The 23739-nt window shown below is 38.0% G+C and overlaps 1 protein-coding gene across 2 annotated transcripts in view; it reads left to right on the top strand.

The window, feature by feature from the left end:
- tp53i11b (tumor protein p53 inducible protein 11b) overlaps positions 1-23739 on the top strand; it is a 94051-nt gene that overhangs the window by 57674 nt on the left and 12638 nt on the right. The window contains exons 2-3 of one of the 2 annotated variants that reach the window (XM_016237127.1): positions 16748-16894; positions 17538-17675. In XM_016237127.1, the coding sequence (XP_016092613.1) occupies positions 17547-17675 (129 nt within the window). In that variant the 5' untranslated portion in view covers positions 16748-16894; positions 17538-17546. Of the gene's footprint in view, positions 1-16744; positions 16895-17537; positions 17676-23739 lie in introns of both variants that reach the window. The other variant, XM_016237128.1, reaches the window with a different exon arrangement.

Here is a 23739-nt window from a genome sequence, read left to right as displayed (position 1 = left end):
TCGCTGACAGCAGGTGGCGCTTATGGAAAAACTGAATTAGAGCTGTTTCCCGTAACCTCCGAGGACAAAGCAGTATTGCGATTAAGAACACTTCCTTTAGGTATTACATGGAGCGAAGATGAAAACAAAATGCCATCGAATCGTTTCTGAAGACAGTTAGAACCTTCAGAGGTACATTCGTATAATTAATTCATTTGTATAATTCCCTTAGCACTCTTTTAAAACCTCTCAGCTTTTCCTTTTGGGTTTTTTAAAGCCCTGTTTTCACTCAAAACGAAACTACGTGCTGTGCGCACGCGAGACTGTTACTTAACACTGTGCTTTATGCTAAACAGTATTTATTTATCGTGAGGTGTTCAAATCGCAGTAATCTAATATGGTTTTAATGACAATTAAAAGATGAAGCGGTAATACTAACTGTGGGGAATTTTTATCACGATTTATCGTCAAACCGGTAATCGTTACATCCCTAATACACACTCATCTCTAACCTAAACCTCAGGTATGAATCTTTCTAAACTGGCTCTGCAAACTATTGGTGACAACAGAGCAGACAGTGCTGGCTGAATTGTGAAGGGGTTTTTGATCACTTGCTTGTCTTCAAGCATCTCTGAACTTCTCTGTGCATCTCCACCCACCACACCAATTCAAGAGCATGACTCATAAAGATGTCGGGGCATGATATCACTGCTAAAAAGTTGCTTCACATCTAAAAGACATTAAAAAATCCAGTGGATTTACCAGTGAGGACAGGTCAAAATATATAAAAAATGTCTGTTGATGATACGCCTGCAGTCAGCACTTTTCTGTGCTCGGATATAATGAAATGTCATATGTCAAGACTGCTTCCCAGTGTGGCAATTTGATTACAGTGGTTAAGACCCCATTTCATGGGAAACTGGAAATTCAGGCTTTTTCGTTGTGAATACAATGCCGTGAAATGAAAAGAGCTAAACCTTGAGTTGCAATGAGCAAATTTTCAAAAATGAGTTTTTTTATTTTTACAATCTCCATTACAAAAACCTTCAAAATTGTGTTTGATTTGTTGGAATCGACCAAAAAATGACTGAGCTGCACCCGTTTGAATGTGATCAGAGTCAGCAAAGTCAGTTTTGAGAAAAATCGCGTTAAAGTTTTCTGAAGGTTCCAAAGCAAAATCACCTAGCAACATTGCATATTTTCCTGCACTTCTTTTCTTAATAATAATTACTATATTAATAATCACAACATAGGCCTAGCTGTTTTTCATTTTATCTTTGTTATTAAAAATTAGAACAAAGATGCAAATAAACAGTAGAACAAATATAATATAATAAAGAAAAAAATAGGCCAATCACTTGTGTATTCATTACAAATAAACTGATTATTAAAACTACAAAAGCAGTTCAATCAAGAGCAGTAAGTGATTCACTCTTTTCTTTTATTGTTAGATTAGTATTAATGAGATATATTAAGACCTACTGTAATGCACGGATCTAATATAATGTTACACATCAGATGCTTTTCCCCAACAGTTAAGCAAATGTTCACTTAAGACATTACAGATTATGTTTGCATAAATACTTGCCAAGACAGGTATTTTGAAGTACTGTGATTCTGTGTATATGTGAATATCAAGATTGCGTGCTGTCTGAGAGATTTGGATGTGTCAGTCAGCGGAATCGTTTTGTTTATATCAGCATGGGTTTGAACATCACATTCCACTGGTTCAGACTCATGCCATTGAGAATTTCCTATGAATATTCACAAAGCTGTAATGCTGCGCTTTACAGCTATACCAAACTTGTGCTGAGGGGAAGCAGTCATTAAGGTCATTAATGGTACAACTCTCAGAAAACATACAAACATACAAATAAAGATAATTTTAGATGTTTAATTACTATTTGGAGCATTCGGATCGCTGGATCACTTAATTAACTCACTGTTGTAAAAACCACAAATTCAACCAAAATTCAAATTTTTTACTTTTTTTTGCCTGTAGCTCAAAATGAGCTTGTGCGCATTCCAACTCATTTTGCCAGCACGGGTCACAAATAGTTCTTTGAAGAATTGTTCACTCAGAGGTTCATATGGCATCACTGTGAATGAAAGCGTTTATGGAACAGCCAAGGCAATGAAATACCTGCAAATAAACACCGTGAATGTATGTATGTGCCACTCTGTGGGGGCTAAACTGATATAATAGGGTGTGCGTGTGTGTGTGTGTGTGTGTGTGAGTGACCCTATGATTCTACAGCTCTGTCAATATGCCAGGCTTAGAACCTCAGGCCAAGTAGCCTGAAACTGTTCACAGCTGCTACAGGAGACCAAATGTCATTGGTGGAGACTAGACTTGTGCTGGTATTCGGTAATGCGATATATCACGGTAATAAATATACACGGTATTGTTATCGTGGGCACTTCTAAATACCGTGAATAATTATATATTACAAATTATTCAGAATTTTGAATGCATTTTAAGAATTATTTTCCCATAAACTGGTCAAAATGCACAACACCACTGTATGCTCTGTGAAAGCACGAGGCGGAACATGTGAGAGAAGCTCTGGATGAAAGTGCACTTTCACTCTCTGACAGCAGATGGCGCTAAACTGCAGAAATAATAATAATAATAATTCATTTAAATGCAGCCGTTACCCCGGAAACCCTGTAAACAAAGCAGCTGCACTACTTTCTGTCTCTGAATCGTGTTTAAATGATTTAAACAGCCATTCAGATTTGTGCATTTGCTATGATGTTCATCACAGAGCCAAATACTTCAATATTTAGACTTAATAGGCTATTTATTTTCAAACTTTTTTTACGTTTTAATTTGGACTACAACATGCCCTAGATATTGTTTGAAAGTGTTTTGATTCTTTATTCTCCGGTCACACTTTACATTAGGGCTTCATTAGTTAACATTAGTTAACTCATTAGTTAACAAACTGCCAATGAAATTTTTTCTGAACATTCATTAATCTTAGGTAATTCAATATTTAATAACATGTTGTTAAAATCGAGAGTTGCAGCTGTGTTATTTAATGAGCTAACATGAACTAAGACTTGTATTTTTTTTAAACAAAGATTAATAACTTCTGTAGCAAATGTAGCTATTGCTCATTGTGAATGTTAATGCATTAACTTAGGTTAACTAATGAGGTCTTATTGTAAAGTGATACCTATTGGTCTTTATAGTTCTTTTGCACTTTAATATGTGTAAAACTTTTAACTATATACATTTTTCTGTATTACATTATTGCATTTAAATGTTCAGTTATTTTTTGTTATAAGAACAAAGTGATTAAACCTGTTATACTGTATTATGACAGCACTTTTTTTAAACTAAATTTTAATATTGGGATAATACCGTATACTGTGATAAAAGCATTAGCAATGAACTGCAACATGAAAATTTGATACCGGCATATCCCTAGTGGAGACTCCTGCCGATGGAAATAACACAATTATTGATGGCTGAGGTGAGGACCATGAAAACCTGCCTCAAGAGGAATATTGTGTTTTTCATGCTTTTCTTGCAAGATTTGCCATTTTATTATAGGTTTGAAGTACCCAAAGAGCAGCCTAAATGATTGGCTCAATAGAGAAACCAAAGGTTTCAGAAACTTAAAGGTGCAGTAGGAGATCCCACACACATCCCACACTCCCTGCAATCGCCGTCCAAACCCACGCCCCTGAAGGCATATACGCTCACAGACCAGAATACCAGAGACAACATTACTACAATAGGCTACATCAGCGGTTCCCAATTCCAGTCCTCGCACTGGATGTGAAGACATGTGCGTGTGTGTGTGTGTGTATGTGATGTGTGTGTGTGTGTGTGTGAAGACGCTGCGCAGCGCAAATCCGTGAATTAATGTTCTGAAGTGAAGTAAACTTAAACAGATTTCCCCTGCTCAGAGAGTAGGGAGCAATGAACACTGTGTAGGATATCGATCAGTTCATGAATGTAGGTCACTTCTAACAAGCTTATCTGAATCGGGTGTATTAACTAAGCGAGACATGCAAAATATGCAGAGCTGGGGGGCGCGAGAACAGGAATTGGGAACCGCTGGGTTACATCATGTCATTCACCGGTGAGAAAACTTAAAAAGTACTACAATACCAGGAAGGAAGATCGGGTTGTTGATGTTCGTCTGCTATTCTCGCTCTGTCTGCACAGCGTGTGTGAACGCGCTGATAACGTATCCTGTCTGCGCAAACAGGGTGCGCAGAAGTATGCTAATACATACGTTGACAGGCAGGTAGGAAAGCCAATTAAAAAGCTCGGCCGGAGCGTTTTGATTGGATGAACATTTCTTGGTCCTACGCCTTCCACAGAATATATAAATACAGATAAATACATTTAGACCACTTTACTTAACATGTTCCTGTGGCTCAGTGGTAGAGCATTGCGTTAGCAGCACAAAAGGTTGTGGGTTAGATTCCCAGGGAACACACATACTGGTAAAAAAATGTATAGCCTGAATGCACTATAAGTCGCTTTTATCCAAAGCGTCTGCTAAATGCATAAATTATTTATTATTTAACTTAATGATTGCTATCGTTTCAACCAGCATAACAAAAAATGTTTCTGAAGACAATCACATATTGCACCTTTAACAGTTGTACTTTCTTAGTCTAGTGCTATTTTAGGCTGACTTGCTTTACATTAGGCCATGCCACATGAGGTGTGCATGTGCTTTCTTCTCTCCCGCAGGGAAATTGTGAATAGCCAGGTTCACTTTACTGTATTGTTCACACAAGAGTGTTAGAAAGTGCCCTTGATTGGCACCTATTATCCTTTGCCTGATATTTAGGAGATATTTTAGGATATTTTAAGAGAAAGCCTGACATGAAAGGGATGTCATTAAATATATATGAATGCTAATTTTAGACTATAATAAGACTTAACCTTGTAATGAGGCAACAGAGAGTGAGAAACCGCTTGGTCATGTGCCGAAGCAGTATGGTCTACACTTTAAGGTTTTTAAACTTTTATTTTCAGAACTTTCAAACCAGCTTTATTAAACCAACATTCAACATTTTTTCTTGATAAGCTTTGCTTAGTTAAAATTAGAGTTAAACTGTATACATTTATTTGATGTTCAGTTCATTTTAATTCACCTTCCTTGCATTCAAATTACAATTCTGTATCCTTTTTGCTGCCACAATTTGAATTCAATTCAAATTTAGGACAGTTTTATTTTAAGTGATTCTCAATTCAGATTTGAATGGCACACAGTTCTGTCAATATATAGTTTTGAAAAAAATTCAAATTCAACTATTTTTACGAAGTATCTAAAATTCTGAATCTGCCGTAAACTCCAACACTATTGGAAACAGCTTTTGATATTGTAGTTTTCTGAAACTGATATTTTTTTTCTTAAATCATTTGCTTAAAGTTCAGCAAGTGTTTGATAATGTCACGTATTGCTCCATATTCAGTCCCAAGGCCCCCTTTTTTAAGCCAGCCGCTCAGCCTAAATTCAGTCACAGTGAGTTGTGCCAATGGACAGGCAACAAGGAGTTGGTAAGAAGAGTTCCTGCTCTATCATTGTTGTGCCCTTGAGCAAGTCACTTGACCCACAGTTGCTCCTGTGGTTGGTGTGCTGGGAGTTACTCCAGATGAATGTGTGATTTGCTTCATGACAAGGAACGAGTAAGTAGTTCTCTGAAGTGCTTTTATGGCTCGAGGGCCGTGTTGGCGATATCAGGATGTGCAGCCAATGGTCTTCAACATCCTGCAAGTGTAGTGTCAGTTTCTGTGCTTTGAGGTGATCTGGTGTCATTTGTTGTTTACTTGAGCAGCTTAATTTCATTGGTCGAAAGATCAGCCATATGCTGGGATGGACAAGATGTTTGAGTGGCTTTTTCTTCACACTTTCATCACATTAGCACGAACAGAGGCTTAATGAGCTGTCAGCAAGCTGCTGCCACTCAGGGGGCCAACCTATTCTGAACGTCACGTGTGTGCGCTCGTCCTGCCATCCTCCGCTTGGCGAAGGGTGAAATGGCTTAAGACAGAGTATTATTATTATGGCACTAACCATTGCAAACAAAACTGAATCATCTCCTCTGCAAATGTTTTGATTTCAAGGCCATCTGTCTTTGCGTGCTTGGAGTGCAAATGACATGGGCTCCGCTGGTGGTTCTTCACACACCCACTCAGAGTGAGCAGACTAGTCTTATATATAATATCAATAAGCATGAGCCTTTAATCTCTCAATGCCTAAAACCTAAAACCCTGAAGAGTATTTTTAAGCCTTGGGTTCCCTTAGGAGTTTCTAGAATAGTGGTTTTTGATTTATGAGTAAAATAAGGTCTGTGGTTAACATTTAGAATATTGCCTTTCATGCAGTGTGCAATGTGGCTGTATGTGAATGACCTTCAAAGTTGGAAAGCTGAAAGTGCACGATAGTTATTGTCTCCCAAAAGGAAAGAATCGACTCTGAACAGCCTAAACGACTCGTCAGTAATTGGAATCCCGCTTCAGTGATGGCAACACATCACAGGGTAACATTTGCATAATGCCCGCCTATGTTCTACATTGGCTGGCCGCAAACTACTTGACCTGCCCTAAAACACTGTAGTTTAGTCTACAAATTGGCATCAAACTGTGGCCCATCACATAGGGGCTGTTAGCCAAAGTAATAAAGACATCTTAATGACTGTCTTGAGTAATGCTGGAGGGTTGTTTCCTGCCTGCAGTGGTATGAATCACAGTAGTGTCTATGTTTATTATATAAAAGTCCAATTAAGAGGGCAGCGTGTTTATTTGCATGCTTATTTCAGTGTTAAATATAGCTTGTGTGTATGCGTGCCTCCTTTGAAATGTTTTTTTTTTGGTCTGTGGTGTTATGCGCTTGTTCATGTCTTGAAAATGCATGTAAGCCTATTGTTTGGTTGGACTGAGATCTATTAGTTATCACATAAAATTTCAAATGTCACAGAGATATTGTGGCAGTGTCTTGTCTGATGTCATTGTTGGCAGAGATTGGGAAAGTCTTTTTTTTTCTTCTCCATACTAGTCTTTTTTACAGTGCTGGCAGGTTGTCATTTTCTGAAAATTGCGCATTCTCCACCAGTGTAACGGGGTGGAAGGAACACGCGACAAGGAGAGCTCCAATAAATACCCCGGAGGGTGGATTTATTCACAGGGAATGTGCTCAATTGAGTGCGCTGTGTCCTGAGGTGAGTCGAGGCTTCTCCGTGCATGAGTCGGTGCTTCACCGTGAGCGTGATCCAGTGCCAGGGAGTCCGTGCGGCGCTCGTGCGTGGGCTGCTTGGTCACGGGCTGGTTTCTGTAATGCAAAGGAGACAACACGTTAGCTTTCCGCTTCTGGGAGACCATCTCTTCCCCCCTTCCTCGGGCCTCACGCGGCTTATCTGGCCGTGGGCTGATGACTCTCAGCTGTGACCAATCAGCCCGTGATGAGCGGGTGCCGGTGTTCCTCGTCCGTTTCCAGGGCAACGCTTATGTGAGCTCGGGACGCTCGTCACAATATATAGGGTAACCTTGTGCAAATGTGTTCCACCACCCTAATAATGGCTTATTATTAGCTGCTCTGCTGTAGTAGGGCTTAAAATTCATGTCTAGAAATGGGGTAAATTACCCCCTTACATACCTCATATAAGCAGGGTTTTATTTACAATTATACATGCAAAATTGCATAACTATTTTGGTAAACTCAGGAAAAAAAGGTACAGAACTGTCACTCACACTTTATGTATTAACATGTACTTTTAAAGTATTAATGTGTATCTTCGAGGTATTAATATGTACCATTTAGGGGTAAATATGGTACAAAGATCTACTTTTTAGCTTTTGTACCTTAGGGTAACACCCCAGTGACAGCTTTGTGCCTTACTTATGAGAGTGTATACAAAATATGTATTTCATGAGCATTTGCTTATCTCAATATTTACTTATTCAGTAAAAACTACAGAGCTTTGAGCATAAAACTGAACATTTAAATAAATCATCTACTGAGACATATTCGGAGATATGGAGTTACAACTGATAATTATGTGAATTTTATGTAAGGAGTCTGCTTCTACTAAAGATAACTGATTTACAATCTAATTTCATATGATTTCATATACATTTCATATCAGGATTTCATATAGATATCAGCAACTGCACCAAATTTCAAATTTTTGCACATTTTGAATATAAAGTGCATATTCTGCTATGTCATGCTCTATGAGCCATAAAAGCCTGATGTATCAAATATAATGCTTGTTTTAAGGCTCAATGAGCTGTTCCATTCGAAAAAATTAAAATATACATATATATATAGAGAGAGAGAGAGATATTATATGGTTAAGCATCATGTTTTCAAGTGGTCCGTCTCCTTCCCCTGATTCTGTCTCTGCTAACATTTAAGTTGTTGTTCTTGGTAGAGAGTTGCCTCCAAAATTGACCTTTAAAAATTGAGTGCAAAGATATTTGATTCCACAGGTCTAGTCTCTGTAGTTATGTTGAAAGTAGTTGGTTTAAATTTCACAGAATGCATTGAAAGTGGAGGCAGATATAATCCTGAGAAAGTAGACATCACTGCTAAATCAGTTGTTGGCATAATCATAATATATAAAGAATCCATATGTATATAAATATTTAGTCAAGTTAACCATAACAAACAAAACCATAAGTGACTGATGCAATTGAACGTATAATGGATGGATGCATAGAGAGAGATGGAGATGAGAGATTGAACAGGTGTGGAGTTTGTTTTAAGTAGGTCTCTTCAGCAGCTGCACTCGCTGTGCAAGTTTATTCAGTCCAAGAGATTGGCATAGCAAGCCGAGACGTTTGCAGTGTAAATACAGAGTAAAATATGCTTTTTGTGTGTCAAGTTGAAATATGCATTGCATGCCATTAGTTGATAAATGTCCACGACTGTAACTTTAGCACAGAACTGTAAACTGAGCACATCATTATTTATATTAATCCACTTGTATATTTTTAACCAAAATGTTTATTTACATTTCATCCAGCAGTCCATCTTTAACAGAAGTCCAGAAATGAATTCTCTTGCTTTACTGAGAGAAATTCATGCCGTGTAGCAGGAACCATACAAGGAGCTCTTCAGTGCTGATACTAAGAAAGATCTGAAGCATCAGTTTCATGATATTAGAAGTTCCTTTTGTGTAGTTTCAATGAGTTCAAATGCGTTTTCTTCTATTTTCCTGTTGAACTGAAAAGCAGCTTGACTTTAGTATGGCATCAGGTTTAATAACTCCTGTCCCTGCTTGTGTTTGTCCAGCAGCTGGTTAGCATCAAGAGGAGATTCCTTGCTCTGTTTTTGTCCTCTTGTCACAGGCTGTCAATTAGAGACCTGTTCACTTTAGCCTGCAGCTTATTCGCCCCTTTTCTCACAGCATTCCCTGCCTTAGTGAAGAGAACGAAATTATGGCATCAATTACCTGATGGACTCTGACACAAATAGGGTGTAATCTGACGATAATTTATAGCAATGGTTTTCAACATGGTTTTGCTCAGATTTTACGTTGGACAATCAGTGGCGAGTTGACCAGCTGTAACACGTTGCCAGAGTTGTAATTGTTAACAAAAACAGCTTTAAAATAACACATTGAAATTTTATTAATGTGAGTATCAGCCGTATTACCAAGTGTATAATGAATTTGCACCAAAATACCATGAAGTTTAATTGTGAGGTAACAGACATGGAAAAATTAAAATGTTATGCTTTTAAGCTGGGCTCACACTACAGGAGATTTAAAATCCTAACCGATTATGAAATCTGGTTGCAGCACACACATAAGGAGAATCTTTGCAGATTATCTTGTCTCAAATCTTAAACATGCACACACTACAAGATTTGAACATCATGGCGCATCACACACTACAAGATATTATTAAGATTATCATGCCAGAGGGAGCGCCTCACGTGATTGCGGTTTCTATAGCATGATCTTAATGACAAATGTCGAGAGCGCATAATGTTACGTGATCCATGTAATGCGTGAGCAAGAATCTCACCGCAAGCGGGTTTCCTTCACTCATACAAAACTGGACGTGTGCTTTTAACTATACATTGTTTTTTTTATTTTATGAATTGGCTCTGCTCTCGCTCAGATATTGCGTGTACACGCTCAAACGTTGTCCTCGCATCACTGAACTCCAGAAGAGCTTTTTTTCTAATTCAGGTGAAGAGTAGCCAAGGCTTTTCTTACTAAATGGAAGCAAACTGTTTATAGTCAGCCTTCTCTAGTTATTTATTTAATTATTTAATACTTATTTTAGTTAAGTGCTTAAATTGTAAATATGCATTTATTAAATAATTTTATCTAGTGCATTTGTATTTTTTTGTTTTTGTAGGCTATACAATAAAAGCGTATACCAACCAGAAATAATCACTGAGGGTGCTTCTGACATTAGTGAGGGTGCTCTAGTCTTAATGCACATTTTCACATATTTTGTCCCATCTATTGCTATGGTCATTATCACTATGTCAATCACTACTATTTCGAGAGTGAATCCAGCATACATATGTGGATGTCATTCCCGAAACTTTGTAACGTGTGTGTGCCTGAAAAACAAAGTTCTACATTTTAAATGGATTATTGCCTAAAGCTCGCAAAGAGCGCTCCTTTTTTAACCAGTAAAACTGTCACTCTTAGTTCATCGTGATCTCACAAAGTTCTGTTATGACCAATGAATCTCACACTGCGCAATTAATATATTATTAACATCGTCGTGTATACACTCTGTATGTTATAATGAAAGGATTCAATTGTGATGAGCACAGAACAAAAACTGATGTGTGTCGCAGCCAGTAGGTAAATCAGCATACATTCATGAGGATGATGAAAGTGTTTTAACTTGAGTGAAGCCCCCAGACCCCCTGTTCGTGACTCCCCCTGCCACCCCCATACACGTTCAAAACTGAGGCGATTTCACTCCAGCGCTTCTCTTTCTCCTTACGGTTGTGATACGTTTTTGACACATTATACAGACAGTCGTGTTACTACAAAACATCAAGAAGCAGTTTCCTCCGTCTCCACTATCCAACGGAGCCGTACAGCAGCTGTTTTTGCGGTCGCGCATTGGCTATTGTGAAAGTACTGACGTAATCATACAGGCGTCATCATCCCGATTTCAGTCCTAAATATCAAACATGTTTGATATGATTGGGGCGGCCCCGATTTGTGTGCGAGCAGATCGGGAGGTGCAAGATTCGATCTGTGAACGCCTCACATTACCAGATAATCCGCGCCGAATATCGGGAGCGATCGAGGGGCTCGACAAGATTTTTGCTCCGATTCTCGGAAGGGGGAAATCGGGGCTAAATCGGGCTAAAAATCCTTTAGTGTGAGCCAGGCTTTAAGATCCTCTAAAAACGGGCCCGGGCCCGTTCACAGTTGCATTTTTAAGAAATTTCATATTTAAGATATGTGTTTATGCGTAATATTTGTTTCCAATACCTTAAAGGGGTCATCGGATGCTCATTTTGCACAAGTTGATATGATTCTTTATGGTCTTAATTAAAAGTCTATAACATACTTTGGTTAAAATTTCTCAATGTTAGTGTAAAAAAACACCTTTTTAAACCGCATTATTAGGAAAGGTGATTTGCAAAGATTCATAAACCCTTATACTCACTTCTTCTGTAGATGAGGCTGGATCACGAATGATTCGAGCGAACATAGATGCATTTAGGCTTGTCGGGAGTGGCGCATTCACTTCAAAGCGAAAGTAACGTTAATCCTCTGCGTCTTCAGCAGCTCAGATGTCGGGAGTAAATGACACAATGGCGGACTGATGACAGCTCACTCAGGGTGGGTCTAAGGTAAGACACCAGTCCAGTCTGTGCTGAAACACTACTGTCAATCAACTATCGTGGGAGGGGCCTGTACAGAACTACGTCATTCTGACAGGAATCTCAGAACAGCCTGGTTTGAGAAAGGGGATATTAAAATAGGGATTTAAAAAAAATCACTGGATGGATTTTTATAATTATAGGATGGATGTGTGCACACACTTCCAACATACATTTATGTTCAAACAACTTGAAAAGTGAATTTTGCATCCGATGACCCCTTTAAAGAAATAACTTGAAGGTAGGTAGGTGTGTGTGTGAATTAGTAACAACATGAAGAGAGAGCGAGAAAACTAAATCAATTGCAATCATTTACTTTTATGACTGTACAGTAGGGTTAAATGATTAATTGCATTTGCGATAATATCGCGATATGAAAAAACGCGATTTTTCTATCGCAGAGGCTGTGATTACACTCAGTCACGTGACACGCAAGAGTAAAGAGGTGTGTTCGACTTGAAGATCGATCGGTGGATTTCATCGTAACATATAGGCCTGGCCTACAGACATTTGTTAAATCTATCTAATATTGTGTTGGTCATACTCATACTATACAATGATTTATAGCTTGTCTTTGTTGATTAATAAAGAACATAAATAGCTTTAAAAAATAATTGCATATTAAATCGCAATATTGGTAAAAAAAAAAATCGCAATTAGATTTTCCAAAATCGTTCAGCCCTAAATGCCACTTGTTTTATTGTTTTAGACATATTTATAAGATGCAAGGGCTGTGGAAGATTATTTGACTCAGAATTACACAAGCAATTATATATAACACCACAGGGATAATTAATGCTAATGATGATTGCATACTACTTTCATTCACTCAACTTGACTGGCAGTTCTAATATTGTTTGTAATTTATTTATAACAAGAGTTCTCCAAGATTATTGATGAAGCTGTCTATGGTGTGAGTACAGTTCCTATTCCTCTCAGATCATGCTCTACCACGATTATTTCCATTGACATATTCAGACTAGGGGTTGTATACATATTTAATATCCCCAACACACAGATGCTAAGGAGAAATGATTTTGTCCTTCAGCTGAATTTCTTTCATTCACTCACACAAGCTCACACTTGTCTGTTTTTCCCACAGTAGCAATGTGTTGCTGTTTTAAAAAAATCTATTAATATTTTATTCCCCCTTATAAACTCCTAACCTAAGGCTGAAGTCTTCTTGAAGTGTCTGGATGCCTGTGTGGAAACATAGGCTTGGGATTTTTGTAATGAACAATGAAGTCTTTGCTTCTTCCTTCCATATGTCATTAGCTTAAAAATTCTTTACACAGTAGCCGCATTTTAAAATTTCATTGCATGGAGCCTTCAACTCGACAAAACATGGCAATAAAACTCACACATGGCCGCGAGATCTTTAAATTGCGTCAAAGGTGTGATTTGACCACCAAAAGGGTAACAATGGGGTGAGACGTCAAGATGAACAGAGCCTCATCACAGAATATATCCTTTCAATAATGAGGGAGGGTGCCAAATGCTCAATCTGTGGAGTTGCTAGGCAACTGCATCAGCATCACTCCAGCAGCCTCGTTTCAAGAAACGCATTGGAACCATGCTTTTGCATGGCTTCGCCTGACTCATGTATGTGATTTGCAGCACATTGATTGAAGAATGCCCCATTGCCTGCCTCTCATGGCAAAGTCACCCACAGGCTGAATCGCTCCGTAAAGGAAGTAATGATTCACAGGCATCACCAGTTCAGCACAGTTGGCAGCATTAGTGTGATTATTGTTGTGGATTCAAAGTCTTCATTCGCAATGTATCACTTCAAGGTGACAGATGAACATGTTTCACGATTCTGTTGCCCTTTGCCTGTAGTATGTAACGCTATCAGTTATTAGCAGCTCAGCGTTTAGAAGCAGTGCAGTGTCTTGCTGTGTGATCATTCGTTAGTAATCAGTAAGCAGAGGTGGAAAGTAACAAACTACATTTACTCTCGTTACTGTAATTGAGTAGTTTTTTTTGTGTACTTCTACTTTTTAAAGTAATTTTTTTAAATCTGTAATTTTACTTTTACTCAAGTATATTTTGTTTTAAGTATTGTACTTCGCTACATTTTAAAACACATTAATAAAAACAAAATCGCTCCCTGGAAAAGACTGTAGTAAATAATGGGCAGGAGAGCAAACTGGCGCTAAAATCACAAGAACGATGCAGACGGACAAGACTAGGCGTTATGGCGCAGACCCAGCTGAAAACAAAACCCCGTCGTATTCTGCTGAAGTTGAACTCAAAGGAAATGAAGTGAACCCCTGGCCATATTTAAGCTCTATCATGCAGTGTAAGCTGTGTTTGCCTTAGGGAGACCAAACTAGCAGCTTATAAAATCTCGACATCAACCCTTCGCAAGCATGCATAGGTAAGGTAAATACTTGCATCGTTGCATTGGTGGTTAAAATGAAGCTTTGACAGTTTAGCAAAAGGTTTTGCACAAATTAGCCAAAAAAACTGGTGCAGGGTGTGCGATATACAGTATATCGTCTGCGATAATATTGTAATTGTTGTTTTAACAATGTGCGATTTGACATTATCAGTATTTTGCCAAAAACCCAAGAAAACACTCCTACAGAGTGCCTTGAAGTCTAGTAGATTAGACTAGTGCACGTGCATTTAGAGTGCATTCTTTCACTTGCGTGATTCAGTCTGTTAAAATGCATTTAGAATGATCACAAAATTGAAGATATAGGGGCAGAAAATGTATATATTCAATATAATCAATATTAAACAAAGAATGCCGATTACATATAGATTTCTTTACAACAGTTCAATAAACAAGAAGTTAATTAAGAGACTTGTGTTTTAGACATCATGTCCCCTGTTTTTGCTCTATTTCCACAACAAAAATAATTCGAAACACAGCCACCAAAGTACAGTTTTGTGTCTCTGAGCAACATGAAGGTGTTTTGTTCCTGAATGAATCAACCGTTTAAATGATTGCAATGACTCACTTATTAACAGTGACTTGCTGACACCTACTGGCGGTTTTAATTTCACATGTAAAGTATCTTGATTTTTTTTTTTTTTATATATATATATATATATAATTTCAAATTAGTATTCAACATTTTATGTCTTGTATATCAAAACATTATTTCTTCATTTGTAACTGCAGGTTAAATGCATTCATGTCCTGCATTATACAGTGTGTAATCTAAATGCCACTACAGATGAAGCTTCTGTGTTTCCTCTGCATTGCAAAGATGAATTGTGTTGATAATGATTTAATTTGCCTGGTAACAGCCCAAATGTCTTATTATTTTAAATAACTGATTCCTTTAATTAAAAACAACTAGTTTGAAAATTATAGGCCTATCCCATTTTTGCCTCCCTCCCACTGTTAAAATGTAACTAATTTTTACTCTGAGTAAATTTAAAATGAGCTACTTTTTACTTTTACTTTTACTTGAGTAGATTTTTAGACTGGTACTTTTACTTGTATTTAAGTAAAATGTCATTAATGTAATGGTACTTTTACTCGAGTAGAATATTTTCGTACTCTTTCCACCTCTGTCAGTAGGACATGATCAAACTGTGAGCTGCTCACTAAAGTTGCTGCTGACGGCAGCAGAGCACACGAATAAAAGAGAATCTGTGCTCATTAATTTAGATTTACAGGCCTAGCAGAATATACATTTATATACTTATAAATATGGCAGTGCAAAGCTACCACTCTTCTTACCAGGATTTAGCACCAACCTTTTCATCTCATTTGAAGTTTTTTTCGGTCCAGTTTTCCTGTGTATTATGATTAGCCTGATATCAATAATAATACTTTGTTGCTTGATAATTACGTAAAGATTGGTGTTTTGACTCATTTTGGAACCATTTTTGTTGGCAGAGAAAAAAAAATGCATGAAATATAAAAATATAAATAAAAAAATGTTGTAATATATTATATTTATTTAAATGCAAGGGTGCACTTATTTGATCAAAATCTCAGTAAAAAATTAATATTGTGAAATATTATTACAATTTAAAATATCTGTTGTCTGTTTTAATATATTTTAAAATGTCATTTATTCCTGTGATGGCAAAGCTGAATTTGTCGAATGTCGAAAACATTTGTGCAACTTTGTTTTTGTGGAAACCATTTTTTTCTGATCCATTAGATCAGAGTAATGTCTTGAACATCCGTTGCTTGAATGTTGAAGAAATTTCACATTTCACATGATCAAATTAATGCATCCTTGCTGAATAAAAATATGAATTTCTTAAAATAAAAATCTTCTAATGACCCTAAACTTTTAAACGCCAGTGTATACAGTGGGTACGGAAAGTATTCAGACCCCCTTAAATTGTTCACTCTTTGTTATATTGCAGCCATTTGCTAAAATCATTTAAGTTAATTTTTTTCCTTATTAATGTACACACAGCACCCCATATTGACAGAAAAACACAGAATTGTTGACATTTTTGCAGATTTATTAAAAAAGAAAAACTGAAATATCACATGGTCCTAAGTATTCAGACCCTATCAATTATATATTTATACTTATTTACTGTGTATAACGTTTTAAACAGACGGTCTTATGCAGACTGCTTAGACCGCTTTGATTCATCGATTTATTATACACAGCATTTAAATGTAATTTTATACTTTTAAATTAGTAGTCTGTTTATCCATGAACTGTTGATTTTGGTTGGTTCGCTTCGTCAGTCTTAGAGTGGCCAAAAATAATTGCAATGTGTTGCAGTGCTTGATTCATTCATTAATTTCATGCATTTTTGTATAATTTAATTAAAAAGGTTTTGATTTAAAAATCTGCTTGTCTAATTACATCTTTATTAAAACTGAAATTAATACTACTTCACTTTTTTGTAGACTACTACATCTTGCCGTTAGAAGAGCTCATTGATGATGCTGTCCTTTTAAAGTCTGCCCTTCTTTTTTGTTCTAGCAGCTTTCTGAACTTCTCCCGGCTCAGTAGTGCTGGAGCCTCAGACGTATTTCATCCTCTTCCTCATTGATTGTGACTCTGAACTTCTCTCTCCCTCTGCTGAGGGAGCACCTACCGTCTGCACTTCTGCTGTCCAGTACACCAAAGCAGGTGACTTCAGCACACACACTGAAAGACAGTCCTTTTATACTCACAGGTGCTCTGGACCTTTTTCGTTCACCTGAGAGATCATATTCCTGCAGGCCAAGCAGTAAACGCTATAGCACTGTCTACTTCTGACATTCAAATGTCCTTTTTCCAATAAGACTACACTTGTGTCTGAGGAACCAGCCTATTTGAAGGCCTCGCATGTCACAATTCTGATAAGTAATGTCCAAATAACAGGAAATTACAAAGACAAAAGAAATAAGGCCACAGTTGCTAGATATAAAGTCGCAGTGGCTTGTGCCTACATGTCAGGGCGTTCAGATCCAAGTTCTCTCATAGAAGCTTGTCCCAGTTTGACTGGAAATGTGCAACTTAGGAGCTTGTCAAGACTGATTTTGTCTCATGTGATGTCTTTTGAGAACAAAATATAATTGGTTCCCTTGAGAAATCCGCTGCCTCACTAGGGGTTCACTGGTATGTCAGGACAGCCTGGTGCCCTTAAAGATTGTACATAGTAAAGATCTTGTCTCATTAGAATAAGTAGAAGAATAAGAAGTCCATTCCCAAAGCACAGGAGTGTGTGTGTGAACATGTAGTGACAAATCAGATCTGATCTTGCTCCCACAACTCCTCTTCTCCTCTGTAGACTTTTGGAATGGCTGCTAAACCTCATCCACCTCTGATGAAGAAGCACAGTCAGACCGATCTGGTGAGTCGTCTCAAGACACGCAAGATCCTGGGCGTCGGTGGAGAGGATGATGATGGAGAAGTGCATAGGTCGAAGGTCAGTCTTTGTATCTTGCGTTATTATGTCCTTATTAATTTCGTCTCCCAAGTTCCATGTGACTTGCATACCAACTTACACACGCATGTTAATGTTTTGCATTCAGTTCTTGCAGAGAAATGGATGTTCATATTGTCAGTGTGTGATATGAACTGTACAAAAACACACGATGCAGTCTTTTGTTCATCTGATGCGCTTCCTTGGTTGTTGCACTTTGATGCAGGCTCATTTAGACATTTAGCCTTTTTAAAATTTTTGTGTTCTTTTTATATCTGGCCTGATTTTATTTTGGGTTCATTTTACCTGTTACTTTTTGAGTAGTATGTTGCCATTAGTCGAGTTTTACAAAATTCCTGTCCAAAAGTCCAAAATAATAATAATAATTCATTACATTTATATAGCGCTTTTCTAGGCAGTCAAAGCGCTTTACATTGTCAGGGGGTATCTCCTCATCCACCACCAGTATGCAGCATCCACCTGGATGATGCGACGGCAGCCATAGTGCGCCAGAACGCCCACCACACACCAGCTTATTGGTGGAGAGGAGACAGAGTGATGAAGCCAATCAGTAGATATGGGGATTGTTAGGAGGCCGTGATGATCAGAGGCCAATGGGCAAATTTGGCCAGGATGCCGAGGTCACACCTCTACTCTTTTCGAAAGACATCCTGGGATTTTTAGTGACCACAGAGAGTCAGGACCTCGGTTTAACGTCTCATCCGAAGGACGGTGCTTGTTGACAGTATAGTGTCCCCGTCACTATACTGGGGCGTTAGGACCCACACAGACCACAGGGTGAGCACCCCCCTGCTGGCCTCACTAACACCTCTTTCAAAATGATCACTTGCCAAATGGCCTTGTTGAATAAATAAAATGTTACTTGCCAGTAGATGGTAAGATTATAATACATGGCTGTGTCAGATTGTAATAACAACCTGACTGTTGCTGATGTAAGTGATATGCAACATTTAAAGCAGACAGCAAGACAAACTCTCCACTAAAGATTTTGTGACCTGTCATTTTTGAAACGCATATCAGATATATATACAAGGTGTGTACAAGGGCTGTCCGGAAACTATCCAGCCATGTCTCTATTTTTCATATTACATTTATTGAAGAAGATACAAGAAACATTGTATATAGAAACAATGATGTCTCAGTCCCCTTTAGTGGTGATTTTAGTTTTGTGAAAAGCCAGAAGTCACAGGGTGCCAAATCTGGGCTGTAGGGGGGCTGAGTCACCTGGGTGATTTGATGTTTCTCCAAAAAACTCTGCATGAGACGTGATGCATGGGTGGACACATTGTCATTATGAGGCTGCCAATCAACAGTTACCCATAGCTGCAGCCATTTTTGCCGTATTGCATCTCTCATCTCGTATTTTTCATAGTACATGGCTGGATACTTTCCAGATAGCCATATATATATATATATATATATATATATATATATAGTGGCGAGAGAGGGGGGACTTTTTTAAACTGGGTGTGGTGAGAGCTAAGAGCTCCCCCCACTATATATATACACCAGTGGCGAGCGGTGACTTTTTTAACCGGGTATGCTGAGTGCTGAGTGAGACCCCCTCCCCCCCCGGCTTTTAGGGCACTCAAAAGGGATCACAGATGACAAATGAGAAACACCATGGTAGGTGTCGATTTAAATGTATGCACATTTCCTACTTTATTTGTAAATGAAATTCATCTCCAATCCTTCTTCTATTGTTTCAGGTTTATCCATTGTTATTCGAATGCAAGAAAAATATAGCTGGTTTTCCAAGTAAAAACCGCCAAATAGTACAGAGTCTAGCGACACACAGCGACAAAGTCGCTGGCAGTGTGAACGGGGCTCGAGGCGATCGGATAAATGGTCCATGTAAGCCATTCATGTGAACGGGGCTTTAGAGAGAGTTGTCAGTGATGCAATAAATATGATCTAATTTAACAATGTCTAACCCCCAAAACAGAGAAAACATCTTTCATAAACGTCCAGGGACGTGGGAAGTAGGGGTGCTGAGGGGGCTGCAGCACCCCCTGTTTTCACATGGTTGCAAATGCAACGCCAAGTTTGTTCATTGAAATATATTCAGTTCTAGCATTTAATAATTTATTTGTAATGATCTCTGAAATGTAAATTGTAAGTGGGCTATAATAAACCCATGTTTATCTTTATAAACATGATTAAATTTTACTTGTGATGTTTTCTATATGGGATTATTAGCCTAATCCTCATGAACACATGATGCTAGCGCCCCCCCAACACGGACACGCACAGCACCCCCAACCGAAAGCATCTTCCCGCGCCCCTGCAAACGTCTACATGTCTGTCTCTTTTAATGTTTGTGTAGTACATATAATGAGTTGTATTTGTAGGTGTTATTATTATAGCACAACACCCCATTTTCAAACCCTGATTACATAATGTGTAAGCATGTTAATTTTGATACTTAATCCGTAACCTGTAATGGTTTTTGGTTTGCAAGGACTCATACAATCAGACATTCTTGTCACAAAATTTGTTATTGCTGTTTATATGTCAGTAAATCAAGCCAGTCACTAAACCGTCAACTTCACACTATATATGCAATTATATACAGAAAGTGATCAAATAATGGCCCCTTTTTAATCACTGGAGCTGTTAATCACTTCAAATTCAGCATGATTGACTTGAGTTCTGCATGCCGAAACGCCCGTTAAATTAAATGACGCTGTCTACACTGCTCAATGAGATGCATTTTGTCTACACTGTTTATTATGAAATCATTAATGTTGCAACGGCATGATTATTGCAACACAAATTATACTGTGATCGGCTACAATGCTCAGAGTTGCAAACTTTTATGCAATGAGAGTAGGTCCAAGTATGATCCTGTATCAAAAAATTTCATTAGTTAATCTTGGCAGCTGTAATGGGTCCACATGTAATACTTATTTCATATGCAAAGATGTTACCCAATCACTGCAGTGAGCGTTTACATTGAAGTCCTAAAAACTATGCACCAATTTAAAAAAATTGACTAATTGACTAAAATCAGGGTATAAAATATCGTATTTTGTTTCTAAATTATGGCCGTTTTTGATGTAAAAATACTACTAACGTGTAAGTGCACCTCAAGAAACATTGCAATATAAAAATGCAGCTCTTGAAATTTTTTTTTTTACATATTACACAAAATGTCATATGTATTGTCTTTTATTATCTGATTACTGCCATTACTATAAAGCAAGTAAAACTTGTGTTCTGATTTAATTTGTTCTTGTTTTGCTTGGTACTTTTACTTTTTACTTGCTTTATAGTAATGGCAGTAATCAGATAATAAAAGACACAATACATATGACATTTTTACAGAAATATTATTTTATAAAAATGCTGGTCATCCTGATTTTCAAATGTTCTAGTTATATTCTAATTTTTAGTTGCAGTTGTCGAAATGTATTCATTTTAAACTCTGTTCTTGCCAAGTCAGAGAAATACTACTTAAAGGGGGCATATGATGCGATTTCAAGTTTTCCTTTCTCTTTGGAGTGTTACAAGCTGTTCGTGAATAGATAAGACCCCTAAAGTTGCAAAGACTAAAGTCTCAAACCCAAAGAGATATTCTATTTAAAAGTTAAGACTATTCACAAACAGCTTGTTTAAAGAACAGAGTTTAAAATGAATACATTTCGACAACTGCAACTATAACTAGAAAATTTTAAAATCAGGATGACCAGCATTTTTATAAAATAATATTTCTGTAAAAATGTCATATGTATTGTGTCTTTTATTATCTGATTACTGCCATTACTATAAAGCAAGTAAAAATTGTGTTCTGATTTCATTTGTTCTTGTTTTGCTTGGTACTTTTACACAAAGAGCTGCACTACAGAAATGCACTCTATGATGCTTGTACCCATATCTGAGGCTGATTGTCTTTTTTGGTGAGCTAGAAAATTGTTGATCTGTTTTGCGAGAGAGAACGATGGATCCATTCACAACTAAAAATAAATGAAGGAAGCACTCCATTTTACTTTTTTAGTTGTTCTCAAGCTGCACACCCACAGGAAAGCGAGCATGACATTTTGAAACAGCTGTTGTTTTCTCCATGAGCAGGAGGGTTGAGTTTCCTGTATACAGACTAAAGGGTCTTGGTTTGTGTGGAGACATTAGGGTTACTCAGAGCTGTGGTAAGGGCCCCGTCCTGCGCTTCCCTTTTCAGCACCTCTGATTCAGCTCTGTGGTTATTTCACTGATATAGGGGCTTTTGTAAGATGTAACAAGACCATTTATATGTATTTTGGGTAAAAACACTGTGGCTATTCAGTATAATTTGTAATAATCATCTAACAAGCTCCCGTTTGCAGAGATTGCAATGGAAGATCATCTGATTTGCACAGTTTTAGATGGGTCCAGTGTTGAAGAAGGGACTTTTTTGCTTAAATTAAACTCCAGTCAAGCTAACCTTTTGAAAAATTTAGAAAACTACATTGAAGCTGGAATGTATTTTTGAATATAGCAGGTTGGCGGTATAATTTAAAGGGGTCATATGACGTTGCTAAAAAATAACATTATTTTGTGTATTTGGTGTAATGAAATGTGTTTATGCGGTTTAAGGTTAAAAAAACACATTGTTTTCCACATACTGTACATTATTGTTTCTCCTCTATGCCCCGCCTTTCTGAAACGTGTCGATTTTTACAAAGCTCATCGATCTGAAAAGCGAGGTGTGCTCTGATTGGCCAGCTATCCAGTGCGTTGTGATTGGCCGAATTCCTTAAGCGTGTGACGGAAATGTTACGCCCCTTACCATACTGTGATGCCGTGTCCCGGAGTGACGAGACAAAAACATTAAAACCCATTATAAACGAGGCATTTGTTGCATCCAGTGGGGACATAATTACGGATTATAATGACTTATACTGTCTTTTTACGCGTTGCGTTGCATCGCGCCGTGTAAACATAAAACCATGTCTGCATTTGTGATCAGAGAAATGACAAACAACAAGCGCTACTCTACACTGCTCAAAACTCGCGTTTGAATCATCAGTGGCAAATCCTTTAAATATGAAAACTTACTTACATGCTGTGAGTCAGCATTATTTGTCAGCATCATAGACTGTGGTCAGCACTGTAATGGTGGCGGCACCCAGGTAAACTGTTTTAGTGAAAAATAATTTTACCAACTCAAAATGTTCGGGCACCAGACAGGATAAGCCTGTCAAAAAGTAGTTAAACCCAGATGGCCTTTAAAAGCCACCCATTACATACAAATCGGAGTTTTCCAAACAGCGAATAGAGGTAGATTTTCTCCAAGGAAAAGAAGGCATCCAGGTAAAGACACTTCCCTTCAGCTCCTGAAACAACACATGCCTCTGCGCTGGTCCTGCAGCTCGGATAACAATCTCTTTGAAACCCTCCGGCGCTCGCTCCAGAATTACACAGTGCGTGAGTGTACGCTCGGCTGAAACCGGTGCAACTTCCACTCTGGACACTCGCGAATTCTTCCTTTGTTCTTCACTCTCTACAAACCCACTATCTTTTGATTCTATTCCACTATATATATAGCCACATCACTTCCTTCCCAAATTAGACTCCCGTTCCTATTCGCTGGCGGTCATGACAGTTGTTTTGGTTTCATTTTCCCAGTTACGCCTTTTCCGTTCCGCCACAGCATGCGCGCCGAAGGGAAAACAGGAGAACTGAATTCACCGGAACTCCGGCATTGTAGGCTACTCTCCCAGGAAACAGTCCTCGTCCTCCGTAAAATGCGTTGCACACATCTGAATATTTGGGTTGAACTGTTCTGGAACAGTGTTGTAAATACAACTTCCTCTTTTGGAAGGCCAAACAAAGTAGTTTCGCTTTCACAACGAAACACACAGCGTCTTCACGACATGGCGGCAGCAACAATACTACAGCGAGAATCAAAGTTACGCCGCCTTTCTTTGTGTGCACATTTGGGCGGCGTTATGCAAATCTTCCCACACAGTGACGTAGACATGTGGGGGCATGTTTAAACGAGGCGTTTTAGGAGGGCGTGGACGAGTCTTAACTTTTAAATAGAATATCTCTTTGGGTTTGAGACTTT

Source organism: Sinocyclocheilus grahami, unplaced genomic scaffold (genome assembly GCF_001515645.1).
Source record: "Sinocyclocheilus grahami isolate Dianchi unplaced genomic scaffold, SAMN03320097.WGS_v1.1 scaffold506.1, whole genome shotgun sequence".
Taxonomy (NCBI): domain Eukaryota; kingdom Metazoa; phylum Chordata; class Actinopteri; order Cypriniformes; family Cyprinidae; genus Sinocyclocheilus; species Sinocyclocheilus grahami.
Note: the sequence above shows the minus strand (reverse complement) of the source record. Positions and strands in the feature narration are given on the sequence as shown.